An 18,065-nucleotide genomic window follows, 5' to 3' on the forward strand; every position below is an offset into this window, starting at 1 on the left:
TGCTTGCAAATTCTGTGGTCAGGAATGGAAGCATGGGTGGAAAACACTACTTGTTAATTTGTGTTCAGTTATAGGTCTTGCATTGAAACGAGATAATATTATTGACAGTCTTTATGCTGCTTTTCAGACTTTTTTAAGGGCTGGGAAAAACATTTATGAAATCCTCCTGGGGTGGTGGTAATGGTTTAGAACTCAAAAAGAAAGCACTATCAGGGAAACAAGTGGACCCACCCATCCTCATGCTGCCTGGAGGTGAGAACTCTCCTTATGGAGAAGCCAGGGCAGCTCAGAGAATTTCTGGGTGAGCCAGAGGTGAGACTTGAATTTAGGCTTCTTTGCTCAAAATGAAGCTCACTTGTCAGAGGACAGTTTAAGATTAGGGTTTACAGACCCGGTAGGAGGAGGAGACGAGTGGGATAAAGGTCCTCCTCTGTTCTTGTTTCCATCTCTTCTCCAGGCCATTTATTTATTAGGTGTACTGGTTAATAATAGCGGATTTTGTAATCAAAGAAAACACGATAATTTCCAGAGAAACAGCAAAAGTGCTTTATTCAAAGTAATGTCCACCGCTAGCTACACATTTCCCCCATCTTTCAGGTAATTTGTGGATACAGTCCCAATAGAACTTTTCTTGTTTTGAGTCAAACTATTCAGAGACCCAATTTTCCACTTCTTTGTATGTTTTGAAGTGCTGCTCAGAAAGTGCGTGTGCCATTGATCGGAACAAGTGGTAATCTGAAGGAGCAAGGTCTGGTGAATACATCAGGTGGGTTAATACATCCCAGGCAAGATCTTTTAACGTGTTTTGTCTTTAACTGGTTTTGAAGTGTGTGATGGTGCGTCATCATGAAGCAAAATTACTTTGCCGTGTCTTCTGGAACATACTGGTGGTTTCACGATCAAAGCGTGGTTCAAATTGATTTGTTGTCGGTAGCGATCAGTATTAATGGTTTCATCTGGTTTTAGAAGTTCATAATACACCACACCTTCCTGATCCCACCAAACGCAGAGCATTGTCTTCTTTCCGAAGCCATTTGGCCTTGCAGTCGATGTTGATGGTTGACCTGGATCAACCCATGATTTTGTGCATTTGGGATTCTCAAAATAAGTCCACTTTTCATCGCCAGTCACAATTCGATGCAAAAAAGACTTTCGTGCCGTTGAAGCAACATTTTACTGATGACTTTTCGGTTTTCCATTTGTCTTTCGTTCAGTTGATGTGGCACCCATTTTCCTTCCTTTAAAATCTTTCCCATTGCTTATAAACGATCAGAAATTATTTGCTGAGCAACGTTCAATCTTTCTGCAAGTTGTTTTTGAGTTGGATATGCATCTTCATCCAATAATGCTTGTAATTGTTGGTCTTCAAACTTTTTCAGTTGACTTGAACGTTCTTTCTCTTTCATATTGAAATCATCACTTTTAAAGTGTTTAAACCAGCGTTCACAAGTATCTTGAGATGGAGCATGTTTACCATAAGCTGCCCGAAGTATTGAGTAGCACTTTTCTTCAAAATAATGAATTAAAACTTCCTGCAAATGCTCTTTTTTTGGCATGAAATTCAACATTTCTTAGTGTAAAAATATGATGTTAACACCTCTAGAAACTTTGACAGATGAAGTTTTGAAGCTTGTTGTCAATACAACAAAATGGCATACATATCAAATCACATATATATCAACATATGTGTAACTCCATCTATTGAAAAAAATCCACATTATTAACCGGTACACCTAGTAGAACTAGTGGCCTGGTGCACAGATTCATGCACATTGAAAGGAAATTAATTAGAAGAACGATCTGTGTGGTAATTATGTCACTGCAAAAATTTACATGTCAAAATAGTATATATAATATAGTATTATAAAATTAAAACACAACGTGCAATTGGTGCCAGCAAGAGCTTTATATGTATCGTGCATGTGTGAGTCAATGTTTATTTTTAAATTGTGTGTGTCATATGTACCAGCCGGTTGGACGGACGGACAGTCGGTCACTTAGCCTTTTATATATATAGATTCCCAGGAAAGATGGTGTGGCTTTTGATGTTTCTTCATCAATTTGATCTTCAACCTTCCTCCTGTTTTTGTCTTACCTACTCTAACTCAATTTATATGATCTCTGCTTTAATCTGTACTTCTTTTTTTAATAACTAATATTATTAAAGGTTTACAAGTTCATTTCATTCAGACAAGGTTTTAAGTGTCCCCTGACAGTTAAAATCAGTTCTACCTTAAAGCCACTCCCATGTAATAGCACATATTATTATTAATTAAAGAGATTATTTTTTTCTTACACCAAAATAAATTCCATCAAGGTCAAGTACTTAAGTATAGAAAGTACAACTATAGCAGCACTAGAAGAAAATTAGAAAATGGCTTCTATAATTTTTGAGTGTTATAATTCTGACCCAAAAGCCAGAACATAAAAACAGTATTCTTTAGCTTGACCACATAAAAACTTAGTTTATGCACAGCAAACAGCTATAGCAAATAAGGTTGAAAGACAAATGGCAAGCTGGGAAAACGAGGGGAAAGAGTCAATATTTGTCATATGGGAAGAACTACTACAAAAAGACAGTGATGAATAAATACCAAAGGAAAAACAGAGAAAGGAAAAACAAATTCAGTGGGTCAATAAATAAGTGAAAAGATGTTTAATTTCAGGAAGAATCCGAGTGATGCAAATAAAAGTAAGATCACTTTTTACTCTATTAGATGAATAAAGATTTTTAAAAAGGTCAACAAAACCCAATATTGACATTGTGGGAGAGCATGTTCCCTTATAGACTGGCGATAATATAAATTGGTAAGCTTTTCTACTGGGCAGTTTATCAGCATGCATTCCAATTTAAAATATGCATACACTTTGACCTAACAGGTTCATTTCTAGGGGTTTCTTTTAGAGATCTTTGTAGAGGGTTATCTGACACAATTTATAAATGTGGCAAATTAGATGAAATATAAATATCCACTGATATTGGGTGCTTAAACACCAGTAGGCTTGTGTTTATTGAGTGGGAGAGTGTCCATGAGACATTTTTGAGTAGAAATAACAAATTAGAGAAAAGCAGTACATATAGTAGGGGCCCTTGATATAAAAGTCTCTCCACTCTGGGCTTGTGAGTGCCTCGAATGATGCTTCCCAGAATCACCACAGTGTTATTTATCCCTGGATGAGAGACCTAGAGTTATTTCATTTTTCTACATACACATCTGTGTGTACTTCAAGTGAGTATTAAGCATTTTTTTTAAGATTGGGAAACCTTAAGTGTGAATTTTGGAGAAGGGGAAAGTATGGAATGCAGTTTGGATATATTGTAGCTAGGGAATGGGGGGCAAGGACTAAGAGTCCACCAAGGGCATTCATCCTCCTTTACACACACACACATCACCCACCCTCACCCTCCCTAACCCTATTGTGCTATGACCTTGAGTTAGCTTAATCGGGTGAATTAGGTGTGGCTGCCCTGTCCTATTTTTACACCTGGTGCAGCTGCACCCTTTTTCCATATATCTGTTTGCCCTGCTGGTTAAAGCAAGGTCTATACCAGTCATTTCCTCTTCTAGTACTACATTTCTAACAAGGCCCCGGCTGGAACCCTATCTCATTGGTAGTCAGGGAGAATTGAGTTAGGTTGACCCCAATCCAGTCCCATCCAGCTGAAGGCCTTGTTACTCAGTGTTAACTAGAATCATCTTAGAGGACAAAAGGCAGCTCTTGTTTGATATACTTCATTATACGGTTTCTACTTTATCTTACTCCATTCTCTGTTTCTCAAGGGCATGGCTATGTGCTTCATAATTTTCGTCTGCTCATGATCCTTTTCATTACCTAATTCACTATCGGGCGGCATTAGTAAGTAAGCATTGATGGAAAATGATGGAATAAATAAGGTCCAATCTGGGACTCATTTTAGATGACTTTTTTTTTTTTTTCTTTTTAAAGGCAGAACTGGATCCTTAAAGTTAGAGGAAAGGAAGGCAGAGTTGCTTTGCATTTTGCTGGAGGGTGTTGGCGGTGGGGCAGGCAGGTGGATCCTTCCCTGTGCTGGAAGCAGAAGCATCCTTCATTCCCTCCCTTGCCGGTCTGTCCCTTGTAGCAGAAGGATCTTGCGGATTTGGAGCTGGGCAGAGACTCTTCCTACTTTCTTTACAACAGCTTGGGCCACAGACACTCAGGACACGTTTCATTATGTCCTTCTGAACTGTGGACCCTGTACTGAGCTCTTCACATTTGATGCTGAATTGTGTTGAAACTTTACAGATACTCAACGTCTTGATGTGACTGTCCCTCTGGACTTGAGTTCTGTTTTAATATTATTTTCTTGGCTTGTTTGCAATTTCGAGACTTAATGAAGGCTACTAACATTCAAATACTGTTTCAGTTGTACAAGAGTTGGGACGAGTGGAAAGGGGCTGCTCTCACACCTTGTATTGAAAGCTAGATTGCTTTGATGGTGCTCCTGCTTGCCTGTTTCTGACGCTAGTTTGAATGAACTTGCTGTAACTACATAAATGTGCCCGGTACACCATAATTGAATAAGTATTCGAAGGGGTTTGCAATCACCAGGTTAAATGATTATATAGCCTTAAACCACGTAGATTTTCCAATTCAATTAAAGTGCTCATTATCTCTTATTTAAGTGACCAATAAAGCGTGCAGTTATGTCTTACTTTGCAAGTGGGATTAATATCTACTGTTTATCTCAAGATAAATATTGGTAAGGTAGCTGGGAAAAGCAATTTTATGCCCTCAAGAGGGAGGTAGTGCAGGGCTAAAGTGTTGGGTGTGAAGTTTTATCTTTCTGAACTGATTATGAAGTATACTAAACATTTATGTGGCTTTGTCTTTATAGACTGAAATCGCCAAGAGATTGAATACGATTTGTGCACAAGTCATCCCATTTCTGTCTCAGGAAGTAAGTAAAACTGTTCAGCTGTTAAAGTGCAATTATGTTGCTTCTCTGTTTGCAAATTAGCTAGTTTTAAGATGTTAATTTTATCACAAGGAACAAGTGTGAAGAACATCTGTTACAGCTGTGGTGTGTATACCCCTGCTATTCCATCTAACAGATCTGAGGGCACACTAGAAGTGATGGCAATAGCTCAACCTCAAATTAAATTTTTTCCTTTGGAAAACTGCAAAATGACTATCAAACATAAAGCTTTTCTAATTTTAAATTAAATTAATTTATAAGCTTAATTGCTACTGATGATTCCAAGTGTCCTTTCTCTAGAGAGCTTTTCTTATTCTGAATTTTAAAAATGGGTCCATCAGGGTTGACTTGACCATGGAAGCAGGTATTTCATTTGTACTTGCATAATGGTTGACTTAATGCTGTCCATGGAGGGAGTGGGTGCCAGTACTCTTAAGGATGAAATAAGTGTTCATGTTACCTTAACTTACAGAGTTGTGCATGTGTGTGTGTGTGTGTGTGTGTGTGTGTATGCCATTTTTATTAAGATTCAAAACCACAGGGTTTAACTGTAATATTTTGAGAGGGAAAAGCTCTGTATATGACTAATCTGTGAGATTGACTCAAAACCAGTATGCTTTAGTTTGACCTTAAAGTTTACCTTACTTTTGGATACAAACTTATAAATGCTAAACAAGGATTCATATATCTTGAGACAAAGCTTGTTGGACTGGGAGCTGAAATACGGGCTGTTCGTTTAGTTGTCATCAGCTGCTTCATACCGCAGCCATCTCTGCTCTTCTAGCAGCCTCTTCCAGAGTAATGTGTACTCCCTGTTCAGTAATCCTGGTCTCTGCGGTGGTCTGTCCCATGCCTCTCAAAGCACAGGTGTGGCTTTGTTTTTACTTGTGGGTGGAAGTCGGGAGGTCGGTAGAGTGTTTCCGGACTGTGAACTAAGAGTGGGGTCTTTCCTTTCCCTTGTGTAGGGTGAACTGTCTAAAGGAGAGGAATTACCAGAGTTTCCAAAAACTACTTGAGGGTTGAGATGTGTTGACCAGAGAACTAATAGAAGATTTGATGTTAAATGATCCCATACTGTTTATTTTCTGAAGCCCCAGGTTAACCATTTTTGGTGTCCTTTTTGACTTTGTACCATTCCGAGCCTTAGCTTTCCACCAGAAGTTAAGTGGTGACCGGAGTGAGTTAGAAACAAGGAAAGCACTGCTCTGTTTTCTTTCCCCTTTTCTACATGTGTTTTGTGAAATAACGGGTGCTCGACAAACTTTTCATGTACTAGCAAATCCAAACTTTGCATTATACTTCAGTCTGCATCGCATGTGGCGTTTGCCTTTTTGTTGTTATCGTTGGAAGGTACGTGAAGTTCTTGGCTGCCTTGCTTACCCTTTCTTCTCGTTGTTTTCAAAGCATCAACAACAGGTGGCGCAGGCTGTCGAACGTGCCAAACAGGTGACCATGGCAGAGTTGAATGCCATCATCGGGGTACGTGGCCTACCAGGTCTACCTCCTACAGTGTGTATAACCAGCTTTCATTTCTTATTAATTTGATGGCTTAATCTCTGTATATATAAGATATTTGTGTAGCTTAACATTGACCTATTTGATAAGGGTGGGGGGGGGGGATTCAGGTATGCTGAGCTCTGCTCAGGAAGAGAGATTAGCATAAGGGAGATGATAGGAGAAACCGTTTTAGGAGGAGAAGAAAAATCAGTCTACCTTTTAATGGGAAAATAAATATCCTTGAGCCTGTGACACTTAAGCCACTTTTGCTCCAGTAGCCAGGTAAAAATACCCTTTAGGTTAGAGTTTTAAACTATTCCTTATTCTGTCCTATAACTTTAGATCACAGCGAAGTCAAGACACATCTCATAATGACCATTTCATTTAGTTTCTTTGCTTTTGCCTTTTGTTTTTCTAGGGTATTGGGACCTTTCTAACTGCTTGGTCTTCCTCTTTCTTGTGCCTCTTCCATGAAGTTTTAAGTGGCACCCCAATGAAAAGAACTCTCTCTTGCTGTTGAAGAAGTGATAATTGTCTGCCCTTCTGCCCTCTAGCCTTTCACCAGGTTTCTACTTTCCTGTTTTGAGTTCAGTTAGTGCTCCTCGCTGGCAACTGGTTGTCAATCACAAGTTATTTGCTCTGCATTAATGAGCCTGGTGAACCCTGCGGTCCATCCCCTGCGTGAGTTTATCTGCCCCCAACCCCCTTCAGGGTCCAGGATGGCTCTCAGATTTTCTGCCCTTCTAGACCAAGTGAAAGAAGTAGCTGAAACAAGGGACCATCCTTTCTGGTTTTATTCATAAGTGAGTGCCTTGAGCAGATTCAAATCACTCATTTATCAATTTATGTTAATTGCTTGTGAGAAGATGCCCTGCTGGTCTTTATAGTTCCCTGAGACACTTTGTAATGATAATTAGACATGCTGCTGTACGGATTAAGAGTGCCATAGTCCAATGACGGCCACAGACAATGGAACCAGTTAATCCATCAGGGTTTAAAATTACATCCCAACTGGAGATGGGGAAAAAACATAAGAGCCAAGGAGGATTAAAGAATGAGCCTCAGCTTGAAAACTCTCCTTTCATCAGTTTCTCAATTGCAGATCTGCAGTCGGGTTGCCTGTGGTAAGCTATTGGCAGTCAATTAGGTGAAATAAACTGGGAGGGTGACCTTCATTTCCTTTTAATAGCTTTTTCCTCCCTGAAATGGGGAGCTTCAGTGGATTTTCAGCTTAAATTTTATTCAAGCTGCTTTATTACACTTGACAGCTTAGCTCTGCATAAACAATTCTTTCCTTCTCCTCCCCCCAAGTCCAGGCTCTGCATTTCTCCCCCTTTAGTATCACATTTTTGACTGTTACTTAGTGGGCTCTCTAATCACATTCAACAAAAAACACAATTACATCTGCATTTGTCTGCTGCCTTCTGTACCCTTTTCTTGTGTAATGAATTGCTTTATTTCAGAGATCAAATCAAATATTCACTGGTACTTTTGCATGTACCGTGTTTGATTAGCAAAGACTAATAGCAAATTGTACTTGTAGCTTAAGCACAGAATTTTTAACCCTAATGAATGAGGATGGAAAAGCCTGTTTTGATTAAAAGAAAACATATGCAAAGCAGGTCTCAAGTACCCAGTTAAACTTTGTGGAACACATTTGTTTTCTGATAGGCTCTAAATTTTTACATATCATTTCTTGATGGTAAAACTTGTATTTTTAAATTCTCAAAGGCACTGCCCAGTACAACACATCAGAAAGGGGAAAATTGTATCAACCAGATGTTTATAGGTAATACTCATTTTGAGCCAAATCAGAAAATAAAAATAGGTTGTTTTAGAAGGGCAGATGAATCGCTAATTTTATGAATGGCTTTAGTCCAGGAAACATGTTGTTGAGATTAGAAAGGCAGATGAGCTCTGCTAGCTAGCAACAATAACGCAAATCAGCGCATTGGACCCAGCTCAGGACTAAACGCCAATTGCATGTCTTCGGCCTGTGTGGTTTTTATCATTGTAATTTTTGAATCAGTGTATTATAATTGTAATTTTTGAATCAGTATATTAATTTATGTCAGCAGGCTCTTTTAAAGTTTGTAGTGATCAATAATTACCCCGAACCATAAGTTTCATGCTCTGGCATATGCTTGATTTTTGCTTGAAAGTAATTGCGTGCGTCCTGGAAAATCGAAGTAGCATAAAATTGGGTTGACAATTCAGTGGACCTTTGACCCCCTTCATTGAACATGCAGTGTGTCAACCTGTCTCCCCAGAGGGGAGGAGGCTCCGGGAGGCTGTCTGTTCCTACAAGCAGCAGCTGCGCGCAAAGTAAATGCAGCCCGGTTTGATAGCAGCTGTCAGTATTGTTCAGGGACCGACTTAGGGGAAAGAACAATGGGAGAGGCCACGCTCTTCGTCTGCATCGACTTTCAGGCTAAGAAAAGAAATAGTAATTTAACGGTTTAGACATCTATTACAAGTGTGAAAGATCATGAAAGAGTACCCTTTAAAATGCAAATGAGCCGAAACATTCTCATTCCCTTTAAGGTACAATCAAGGAGCTCACTGCTTGCTTGACAGGGCTAACGATATTTCTCTTTAGCAAACCAGGAGAACGTTAAATATTCTCAAGGACACCAAGCTTCTAGACAAACTCAGCTGTGTCCCAGGACTATGGATGCTCTTTTAGGAGCGAGAGGACATATTTTTTCCATTCTTGTTGAGTGAATTAATGGTGCCCATTTCTCACCAGCATAGAAAACTTGTTCTTCTATCTGATAGAAAAATTGAATTTTAAGATCTTTTCCACCACGGCACCTACCTTCAACTTTAAATTACTGGCCTGTAAGATTCTTAGATAGTTTAAATTTGGAGAAATTATTGAAATGGTTTTGTTAAACATTTTCAATAGTTTTCAATGATAGCAAAATTGATAATTGGCAGAATAGTAACTGCTGATTTACTTTTTGAATTTTGCTTTTCATAAGCTCTTTTGCTATTAAACATGTTACGTTCTTATAACAATAGGAGGAGTATTTAATAATATAGAGATCTTAAAAAAGGCACAAGGGTTTGTTTTGACATACAGCTCACTTGTGCTTTAGAAACAAGTTCATTGTGCAAAAGGAACTTAACTCATTTGAGACCTTTATTTTTTTTATTTTTTACATCAGGATAGTCTCTACAATTTCAGCAGCATCCCTCAAAGATTTTCTTTAAAACTTTGGAATTGTGTTAAAAATGCATAAAACAAAACAGATTCGTAAAATGCTGAAACACTTGTTTGTGGGATAGTTAGTGGCTACCTGAAGGCAGAGAAAAACCAAGGACTCTTCAAGATCATTCCCCGCTGTATTGGGGAGTTTGGAACGAAGAGCTCTCCTCTACCTGCTCTGACACTAAATAATTAATTTTAGTTGAATTTGGGATTCCAAATAACTAGAGTTATTTTTAAGCTAGGTTATATGACATAAATCGATATCATATAGATTTTGATACGTACATATCTGCACATACAGTTCTTTTTAACTGAGGTGTAATTTATATGCAGTGAAATGCAGAGATCTTGCACGTACAGTTTGATTGATGGCTTTGGGCACACAGACAGCTCTGTAACCACTCTTCTCAGGGTGCAGCCCTCTCTTCTCAGGGTGCAGCGTGTTTCCATCCCCTCAGGAGGTTCCTTGTCCTTCTTCTCAGCAGTTTCCCCCACTCCTTCAAAGAAGATTGGGTTTTGATTAGAAAGTAAACAGTAGTGAAGTGTGGTTTTCTTTTTTTAAAGACATTGAGTAGGACACTTGGTGCTTCCACTTTTTAGCTTTGTGACCTCATACGATCCGTTCGCCTCGATCAATGTCCCATCTGTAGATAGACAGTACCATCTTGCTTGCATGGCTTTTGTGGGGATAAGACCCTGGTTGGCAGCCCTCACCCAGTATTGGTCCTGGCTCCTTGAACTGCAGTTTTGTCTGCCTGGTTTCTCTTAAGTGTCTGGAGCAGATCTGTGATCCAGTTGGCCAAGCCCCCTGTGAGGGGTGGCTGTTCTCCTTTGTCTTTTCTAGTGGTTACCTGGATGTTGGTGTCTTGAGATTAGACCCAGCCAGATGCTCTGCTCATCACACACACATACATTGTCATGCATGCATGACTTTTAATGAAGACACAACAGTGCAAAAGTGCTGCCATTTAACTTATATATATTGATTTCAGAGAGAGGAATGGAGAGGGAGAGATAGAAACATCAATGACAAGAAAGAATCATTGATCGGCTGCTTCCTGCACACCTCCTACTAGGGATCCAGTCCGCAATCTGGGCATGTGCCCTGACTGGGAATTGAACCCTGACCTCCTGGTTCATAGGCCAATGCTCAACCATTGAGCCACACTGGATGGGCTGCCATTTAACTTTTGATGAACAAACTTAAAGTTCAGAACCAAGGGGTTAAAGTTAAGTTTTTGGAACAGATATAGAGAGAATTGAGAAGCAAAAATGTGAGTAAGGGAACAAGGCCTCTGTTGGCACTGGGAGGTGGCAAGGATCACTGAAAGAATTGGAAAGCGAGATGTCCAGGTGACCAGTGGGGGTTTTCCATACCAAGATATGCCAGATTTCTGATAACTGCCTCCATGCTAACTGTAGATATAAGACAATTTGAGCAGTTTCTTATAGCAATTGCCCATGAACTTCAGGAACTCAAGAAATTTGGGGTTAATGTAGGCAACTTTGTTTTTCCTTTCTCATCCATTTGGACACAGTCTGACTTATTTTCCATGAATATAACTTCTGTCAAAGCCTATGGGAGCCTCAGGTTTGGGGCTCCATTTATTGGTTAGATTTGTGTATTCCTCCTTCATAGGCAAATGTGTAATGCTCTTCACTTTAAAACAACTTAGTATGAAATAAGTGTAGGGTATTTTGTGATGCTGGCAGGGTTTGTTTGTGTAGGGGATGGCTGTGAGTACAAACTCCTGATGTGTCTGGAGCTGGAACCTTTCTGTCCTTAAGAGATTGAGTTGTAGACCTAAAGGACTCCCATTGTTGCAGAAGATGATTGGTTTAAGGATTAGCAAAATGTTGGATTATTTTTCTCCTCGGGCTATAGCTGTTAGCTATCTATAGGATTGTAGTGTGTGATGTTTAAGAGGATGAGGTTAGCCTCTTATTCTTATGAGTATGCAGTTAATCCCTGGAAAGCCCATCAATAACCCAGCTGTAAGTTTCTTTATAAAACAAACTCGCCCTAGGAGGATAGTGCCTAGCCTGCTACCAATAAGAGAAAATGAAATGGCCACAACAAACATGGGTCTTCCAACTCTGCAAACTTGTATTTGGTGACATACCCTCCACTTAAAATCCTGCAGTGTAGTTCTTTTACTTGTTTGTTAATCCTCACCTGAGGATATTTTTCCATTGATTTTTAGAGATAGTAGAAGGGAGAGGGAGAGAAACATCAAGGTGTGAGAGACACATCAATTGGTTGCCTCACACACCTGCCCTGACCAGAGCCAGGGATTGAGCCTGCAACCAAGGTACGTGCCCTTGACTGGAATTGAACCCAGAACCCTTCAGTCTACAGGCCGACACTCTATCCACTGAGCCAAACCCGCTAGGGCCAGTTCTTTTATTAATTTTTCAAAATGAGCGAGCAGTATTGCAAAGAAGTCTTTTATGCACCTTCTCCTTTGGTTCAGTTTTTTACTGAGCACAGCTAGGTCTCTCTGACAAATGCAGGATTGGCTTCAATGTCTGGGTTCTTCCGAGTAGTCAGAGTGCTTTTCAGTTATTAGGAAACTTGTTGAAGCATTGTTTACGTTTTAATGTCCCCATGTGTTTTTTTTCATGTGACTTGTACCTGATTCCTTGGAAAAAAAGCCTAGTATTGAGCATCCCATTTTATGAGTTATATCTATGTGGTTTTTAAAAAAATCACATATAATTTACATACCATAAAATTTACCCTTTTTAAAGCATGTAATTCTGTGGATTTTAGTATATTTAGTATATTTAGTATATTCACTAAATATTTAGTATATTCACAGTGCAACCATCACCACTACCTAATTCTAGAATAGCTGTAACACTCCAAAAAGAAATCCCATGTCCCGATTAGCAGTCAGTCCTCTTGCCCTGCCTCCCCTGTCTCTGGATTTGTCTATTCTGAACATTTCATATAAATGCAGTCATGTAGTATGTGGCCTTTTGTGGCTGGCTTCTTTCACATGTTATAATGTTCTCAGAGTTTATTCATGTTGTGGCATGTACTTCATTGCTTTTATAGATGAATAATATTCCATTGCATCAGTATACCACTTTTAAAAATATATTTTTTTATTGATTTTAGAGAAAGAAAGGCAGGGAGATGGAGAGAGAGAGAGAAACATCAATGATAAGAATCATTGATTGGCTGCCTCCTGCAAGCCCCCCCTACTGGGAATTGAGCCCAGAACCTGGGCATGTGCCCTGACTGGGAATCAAAACCCGACCTCCTGGTTCATAGGTCGATGCTCAACCACTGAGCCACCACATGGCCTGTCTACCATATTTTTTGATCTACTCATCAGTTGATGGTCATTTGTTTCCACCTTTTGACTATCTTCTATTTATATAAAAGCCTAATATGCAAAGTGTCCCCTTGGGAGTTCGACCCACCCGGGAGATCAGTAGCTCGCTATGATGTGCGCTGACCACCAGGGGGGCAGCGTGGGACGAAGGGAGGCCCCAGCTGGCAGTTGCTAGGGACACTACCCATGCACGAATTTCGTGCACTGGGCCTCTGGTGATGAATAATGCTGCTCATGAGCATTTGTGTACACGTTTTTGAGTGGAATCACTGGGTCATATGGTAACTTAGTTTAACTTTTTGAACAATGGCCAGACTGTTTTCCAAAAGTAGTGGATGAGAATTCCAATTTCTCTACATCTTCGTCAACACTTGTTATTGTCCATCTTTTGATTCTAGCCATCCTAGTGGGTATGAAGTGGTGTATTTCATTTGTGGTTTTGGTTGGCATGTCCCTAGTGGTTAATGATGGTGAGCATTTTTTTTTTTTTCCATTAAAACCTTATGTGGTTTTAGGAGTGTATCTTCCTAAATAAACATGACTTTTTAAAATTTACTGTAATTCAGGCCTGTAAGTCCCAGGGTCTTGGTCACTGTCACAACTGTAACAGTCATTTAGGGCAGGTTGGACAAGCAAGTCGGTGATGTTGCAGACTGAGTTGGCCTGTGGATTAGCTGAAATGTAGAAAGGATGAGTTCAGATCCTTCAGGATTTTAGGCCTTCATCCTGGTGTCTGTCTGCATACAGGCCTTCGTTCTTTCCCTCTCTGTGTCATTCTCTGTGTGCTGCTACATTGAGATCGGGTCTTTGGATTGTTGTTGATGCTTTATTTTCATTTTCTTCCAGTGTCTTGAGCATTCTTGGCCCCAGAAAGCAGTTTTGCCTGTTTATCATCCTTACCCCTCTTTATGCAAGAGGCCGTTCACGTAATGGGAGGTTTTCAGATAACTTCTGTAGTGCTGTCTTTGATTTTCCCACTTGTTTGCTGTAGCATACCACTGTTCTTTTTCTACCTATTAAATGCCAGTGCAGAAAAAGAAGTGAGTGTTTTAAAGAACAGGGAAATAGCAGAAATCAAGTAAGAGTGATTGGAGAGAACTGTCAACAAATGCTACTTTCCACATCATTTTCACTTTAAAAATGTTTAAATACCAAGTGCTATAAATGCCACTTACTGTCGCGCTTTCAGCATTAGAGATGCTATTTTAAAACCATGCGGCATGGTTTTAGTTTGGGTTGGGTTCAGTTTGTGATCTATGTGACATCGTTTTTCCTGAGGTTATACCGGATTAAATTCAAGTTGACTCTGTGGTTGGTGATGAAAAACTTAGCATTTAGAGAGGGTGAGGTGAGCAGCGGCCTTCCCGTGTATTCTGGGTGTCTTTCCTGTTGTATAGGCAGCTCTGTGGTGATAAAGCACTGTGCCAGACCTGGCTGAGAAACAAAAATGTGTAAACACGGGACTGATACGTTGAAGCTCTGAATGTAAACAGCCAAGTCAGGTTCATTATAGTAGCGGGAATTACAAGTCAGAATGTGTGGCTGTTGTTTGACATGGATGAGGTTACTTCTTTATTCCTTGTGGGTTTTCAGTATCATTAACTCAGGGTTTGGTGTTTGTTTTACGTGGCTCACTCTCAGCCTATTCAGATTGTTTGGGAGAGAGCAAGTGCATTCATCGCCTTACCACCAACCCAACCCTTTCGTAATCGCCTTTGAGCACCAGAACACTGATATGTAAGTTACCTGTGTAGTCCTTTTCCAAGTTGTTTTGTAGAACAGAAAGTTTTTATTTGAAATTGTTGGTTGCGCCAAGTCAAGGAAGTAGGTGCTCTTTTTTTTTTTTTTTTGAATTGTGACAAGGTAGTGACAACAGGAAAATGAACAGTTGAATGTTGAGAAGTATTTTTATTTTTTTAAACAACAATTTGACAAGTCCTTGGATGTTTAAGAACCTGAATTCTAATGTAATGGGACAGAATTCCAGCTTAGATCTAGACCAGAATTTCTTAACCTCAGCACTATTGACATTTTGGGCTTTATAATCCTTTGTGGTGGGGGTTGTCCTGTGAATTGTGGGATGTTTAACAGTATCCTTGGCCTCTACCCATTAAATGCCAGTAACATTTTATCCCCAGTGTGACAACCATAAATATCTGTAGACTTTGCCAAGTGTCCCTGGGTTGGGGCAAAGGAATGTCAAAATTGCTCCGTGTGAGAGCCCACCTGTCTAGCTCGATAACTTGAATAACCAGCTGTATTGCTAAAAACCACCATTGCTCATCAAAAATGCCTTTTCTGATAGCTTTATTAACTGTTTTGTGTTCTGTGCTGTATAGATCTATAAGCATTAATTTAGGACAAAAGTTTACTTATTAGTGTAAACTAATAAATGGATAGATGGTTGCATTTTTCCACTCTTGCTGTCATGTTGAGAAACATTTTATAGTTTCCCAATGATCTGCTCAGGTTTGGGTCACAGAGGACTGATGCATATAAATTCCCCCAATTGGGAGAGCCATTGGTGGTGGTGGTTTTTTTTGTTTTGTTTTTTGAGGTTTTTCTGGCTGTATAGCAATGTCAGTACTTCTTTTATTTTAAAACATATGTTTAAGTAGCATAAATGGTTTTTCTTTTAGTGAAGGTGATGGGTGCTAGATTGCCAGTTTCAGGTAAGCCTTGTTGAGAAAAAATGTTTTTCCAAGGACATGTGGGGCAGGTGGGCTGATTTTGGAGTTTTTTCACTCTCTAGGATGAGGGCCCTCTATTCCCTTCAATAAATGTTTTATCTGAAGAAACACTTCTTATCTGTTGAGCATCTTGTTCTGAGAGAAGCCAGAGCACTCTGTGTTTAGGCTTGATTCTTCTTTATAAACTTCCTTAGAAGAGAGCTGGAGCCAAACAGAGCCTCCTTTTTCAAATGTAGGGACAGGGTGTTAGAGAGTGGGGACAGGAGAGTGGACACTCTAGAGTCACAAACCTCAGCTCAAATTCCCATCCATCACTGCTAGTCTACATGGTGCAGGTGGGTCTGTCTCCAGGTAAATCTAGTGATAAGTTTGCTGTATTGCGTGCCCTTGAGCCTCTCATTACCTGGAAAGGAGAGAAATGTGAGAGCTTTTGTGGATGTGACTATGCTGCTGTGGTCCCAGGAGAAATGCTGTTCTAGGGAACAAAAGCTTTGCAGTCATCCTTCCGGCTATGAGCCCCAAGGCAAGCAACCCTGTCATCTGCTAAATGGGAGCCGCGATGCCCACCCTCCCTGCCCCAGGTGTGTTCTGAGCAGAGGCCAGATACTGAAGATGAAAATATTATCTGGGAGCTCTCCTGGCTGGATAAAGAAGTAAATGTGAGACAGTGATATCCCTGTTTCCTGGGCCTGCAATATCTTCAATAGCTGCTCCTTACTGTTGCTTCCTAGACACCTTCCATTTTGATAGGATTTGCTTAAAAAACAGCAACACACAAAACAAAGAAGCTCTCAAGATGGCCAAGTTAAGGATGGAAAAACCTAATTGCCTCTAATAATGGACAGTGAGCTGTTTCTTCCAGGGGGAAGTTCAGAGCAGAGGTGGGTAGAGGTAGAGTTGCCTGTGGCCAGTTAGGCTCTAGGATATCCCCACTGAGTTATTAGCCTAAATGTTGGGTTTAACCACGGGATCTACTTCACAGCTGTGGCAAAGCCCTTTATTATATAAGCTAACCTTTCTTTTCAACAGCATATCAGAGAATACTTTCCAGATCATTTTTCTAAAAACTGACTTGGGTTTGGCAGGAAATCGGCTTCCTTCTTGCGTATCCAAATGCTGCCTTTGCTCTGACATCAAATCCCACCTCTGAAGTCGACTTTTGGTGACTGGATTCTGGAGTTTTTGGGGAGCAGGGGTGTGCAGGGGGCGTGGTAGGGTGGCATCCTCAGCCCTGTAGTTAACTGCCTTCCCCTCTGCTTAGCCTCTCCCATCTTCTTTTGATCAGTGCCGTGCCTAATTACCCCGCCACTCTTGCTTCTTGTGTATGCATCACTGCATTTCCCTCCCAGAAGCCGGACATAGCTCTTATTCTCCAAGTAATGATAGTAATTGCTGGTAGGGCAGACCTGGTCCTCATCCTTCTGCAAGCCCATTTCTTATGGCAGGTGTCTAGTTCCTAATTAAGTGCTAATGAGCATGCCTAGCGGACCGTGACGCACTGCCAGCTTCTTCAGTTTTATGTCTTGCTATTGCCAAGCTCTTAAAAGGTGACAGAGCAAGAATTAGTGTCTCTGGGATGACAGGAAGGTGATTTTATGCGTAAAGAAATTGTTATTATGATCTCAAATGTCGAATGAGTAGTTTATAAATACTTTCCAAGAATACTGTTAAAGCTATCCTCTTGGACTTCTCTCCCCCTTTTCCAACTTCCCTCTAATTAGAATTGTGCTCTCTTTGGAAGGAATGGAAGTTGAAAAAGAACTAAAGATTTTTTAAAAGATGCTGGTAGGAGTTGAAGATTTACTGTGAAATGATTGTAAGATACTGATTTCTGCTTTTAAGATGCTGTTTTCTCCTGCTCTTGGAGGGGGAACATGCTCAGAATTCAATTAAAGATCAGTAGTCTGGGTGGGAATTACTGAAAATCTGGTGTGAGGTTTAATATATTCAGTACACGCCAGAGCATAATAAATAAAACGAGTAATTGAGTCCCAGGGAAGTGTGCACAAATCAGAATCTTAAGAATTTCCCAACATTACACCTTAGAAATTGAGCTTTAATCGTTTTTACTGTCTCATCAAAAACGAGTTTTCGGTTGGACAGCTGAAATGTGGCCAGATTTATGGTACAAGGGCCATTTCTTAGATACTTTTTCATTTCTACAACATGCTCTTAAATATAATATATGAGAGCAGTGATACTTTTTAATGTGAAAAGATTTATGATCTCTGGAATGGGTTAAGCTATAGAGGCAGTGGCATTTGGGACTGGGGACTTGGGTGTCTGTGGTTGGTGTCCCATAGGACAGTGCGAGTGATTTCCCGTCAAGGTCTTTGGACTCGTTGGGCCTCAGTGTTTTCCTTGTGATGTTGAAGGACTGG

The 18,065-nt window shown here is 40.1% G+C and overlaps 1 protein-coding gene across 7 annotated transcripts in view; it reads left to right on the forward strand.

The window, feature by feature from the left end:
* TLE1 (TLE family member 1, transcriptional corepressor) overlaps positions 1 to 18,065 on the forward strand; it is an 85,519-nt gene that overhangs the window by 24,364 nt on the left and 43,090 nt on the right. For 3 of the 7 annotated variants that reach the window (XM_079790306.1, XM_079790307.1, XM_079790311.1), the window contains 2 exons: positions 4,859 to 4,921; positions 6,344 to 6,448. In XM_079790306.1, coding sequence (XP_079646432.1) covers positions 4,859 to 4,921; positions 6,344 to 6,448 — 168 coding nt within the window. Of the gene's footprint in view, positions 1 to 705; positions 767 to 4,858; positions 4,922 to 6,343; positions 6,449 to 18,065 lie in introns of those variants that run through there. The other 4 variants (XM_079790308.1, XM_079790309.1, XM_079790312.1 and 1 more) reach the window with 3 other exon arrangements.

This window comes from Cnephaeus nilssonii, assembly GCF_951640355.1.
Source record: "Cnephaeus nilssonii genome assembly, chromosome: 14".
In the NCBI taxonomy this organism is placed as follows: domain Eukaryota; kingdom Metazoa; phylum Chordata; class Mammalia; order Chiroptera; family Vespertilionidae; genus Cnephaeus; species Cnephaeus nilssonii.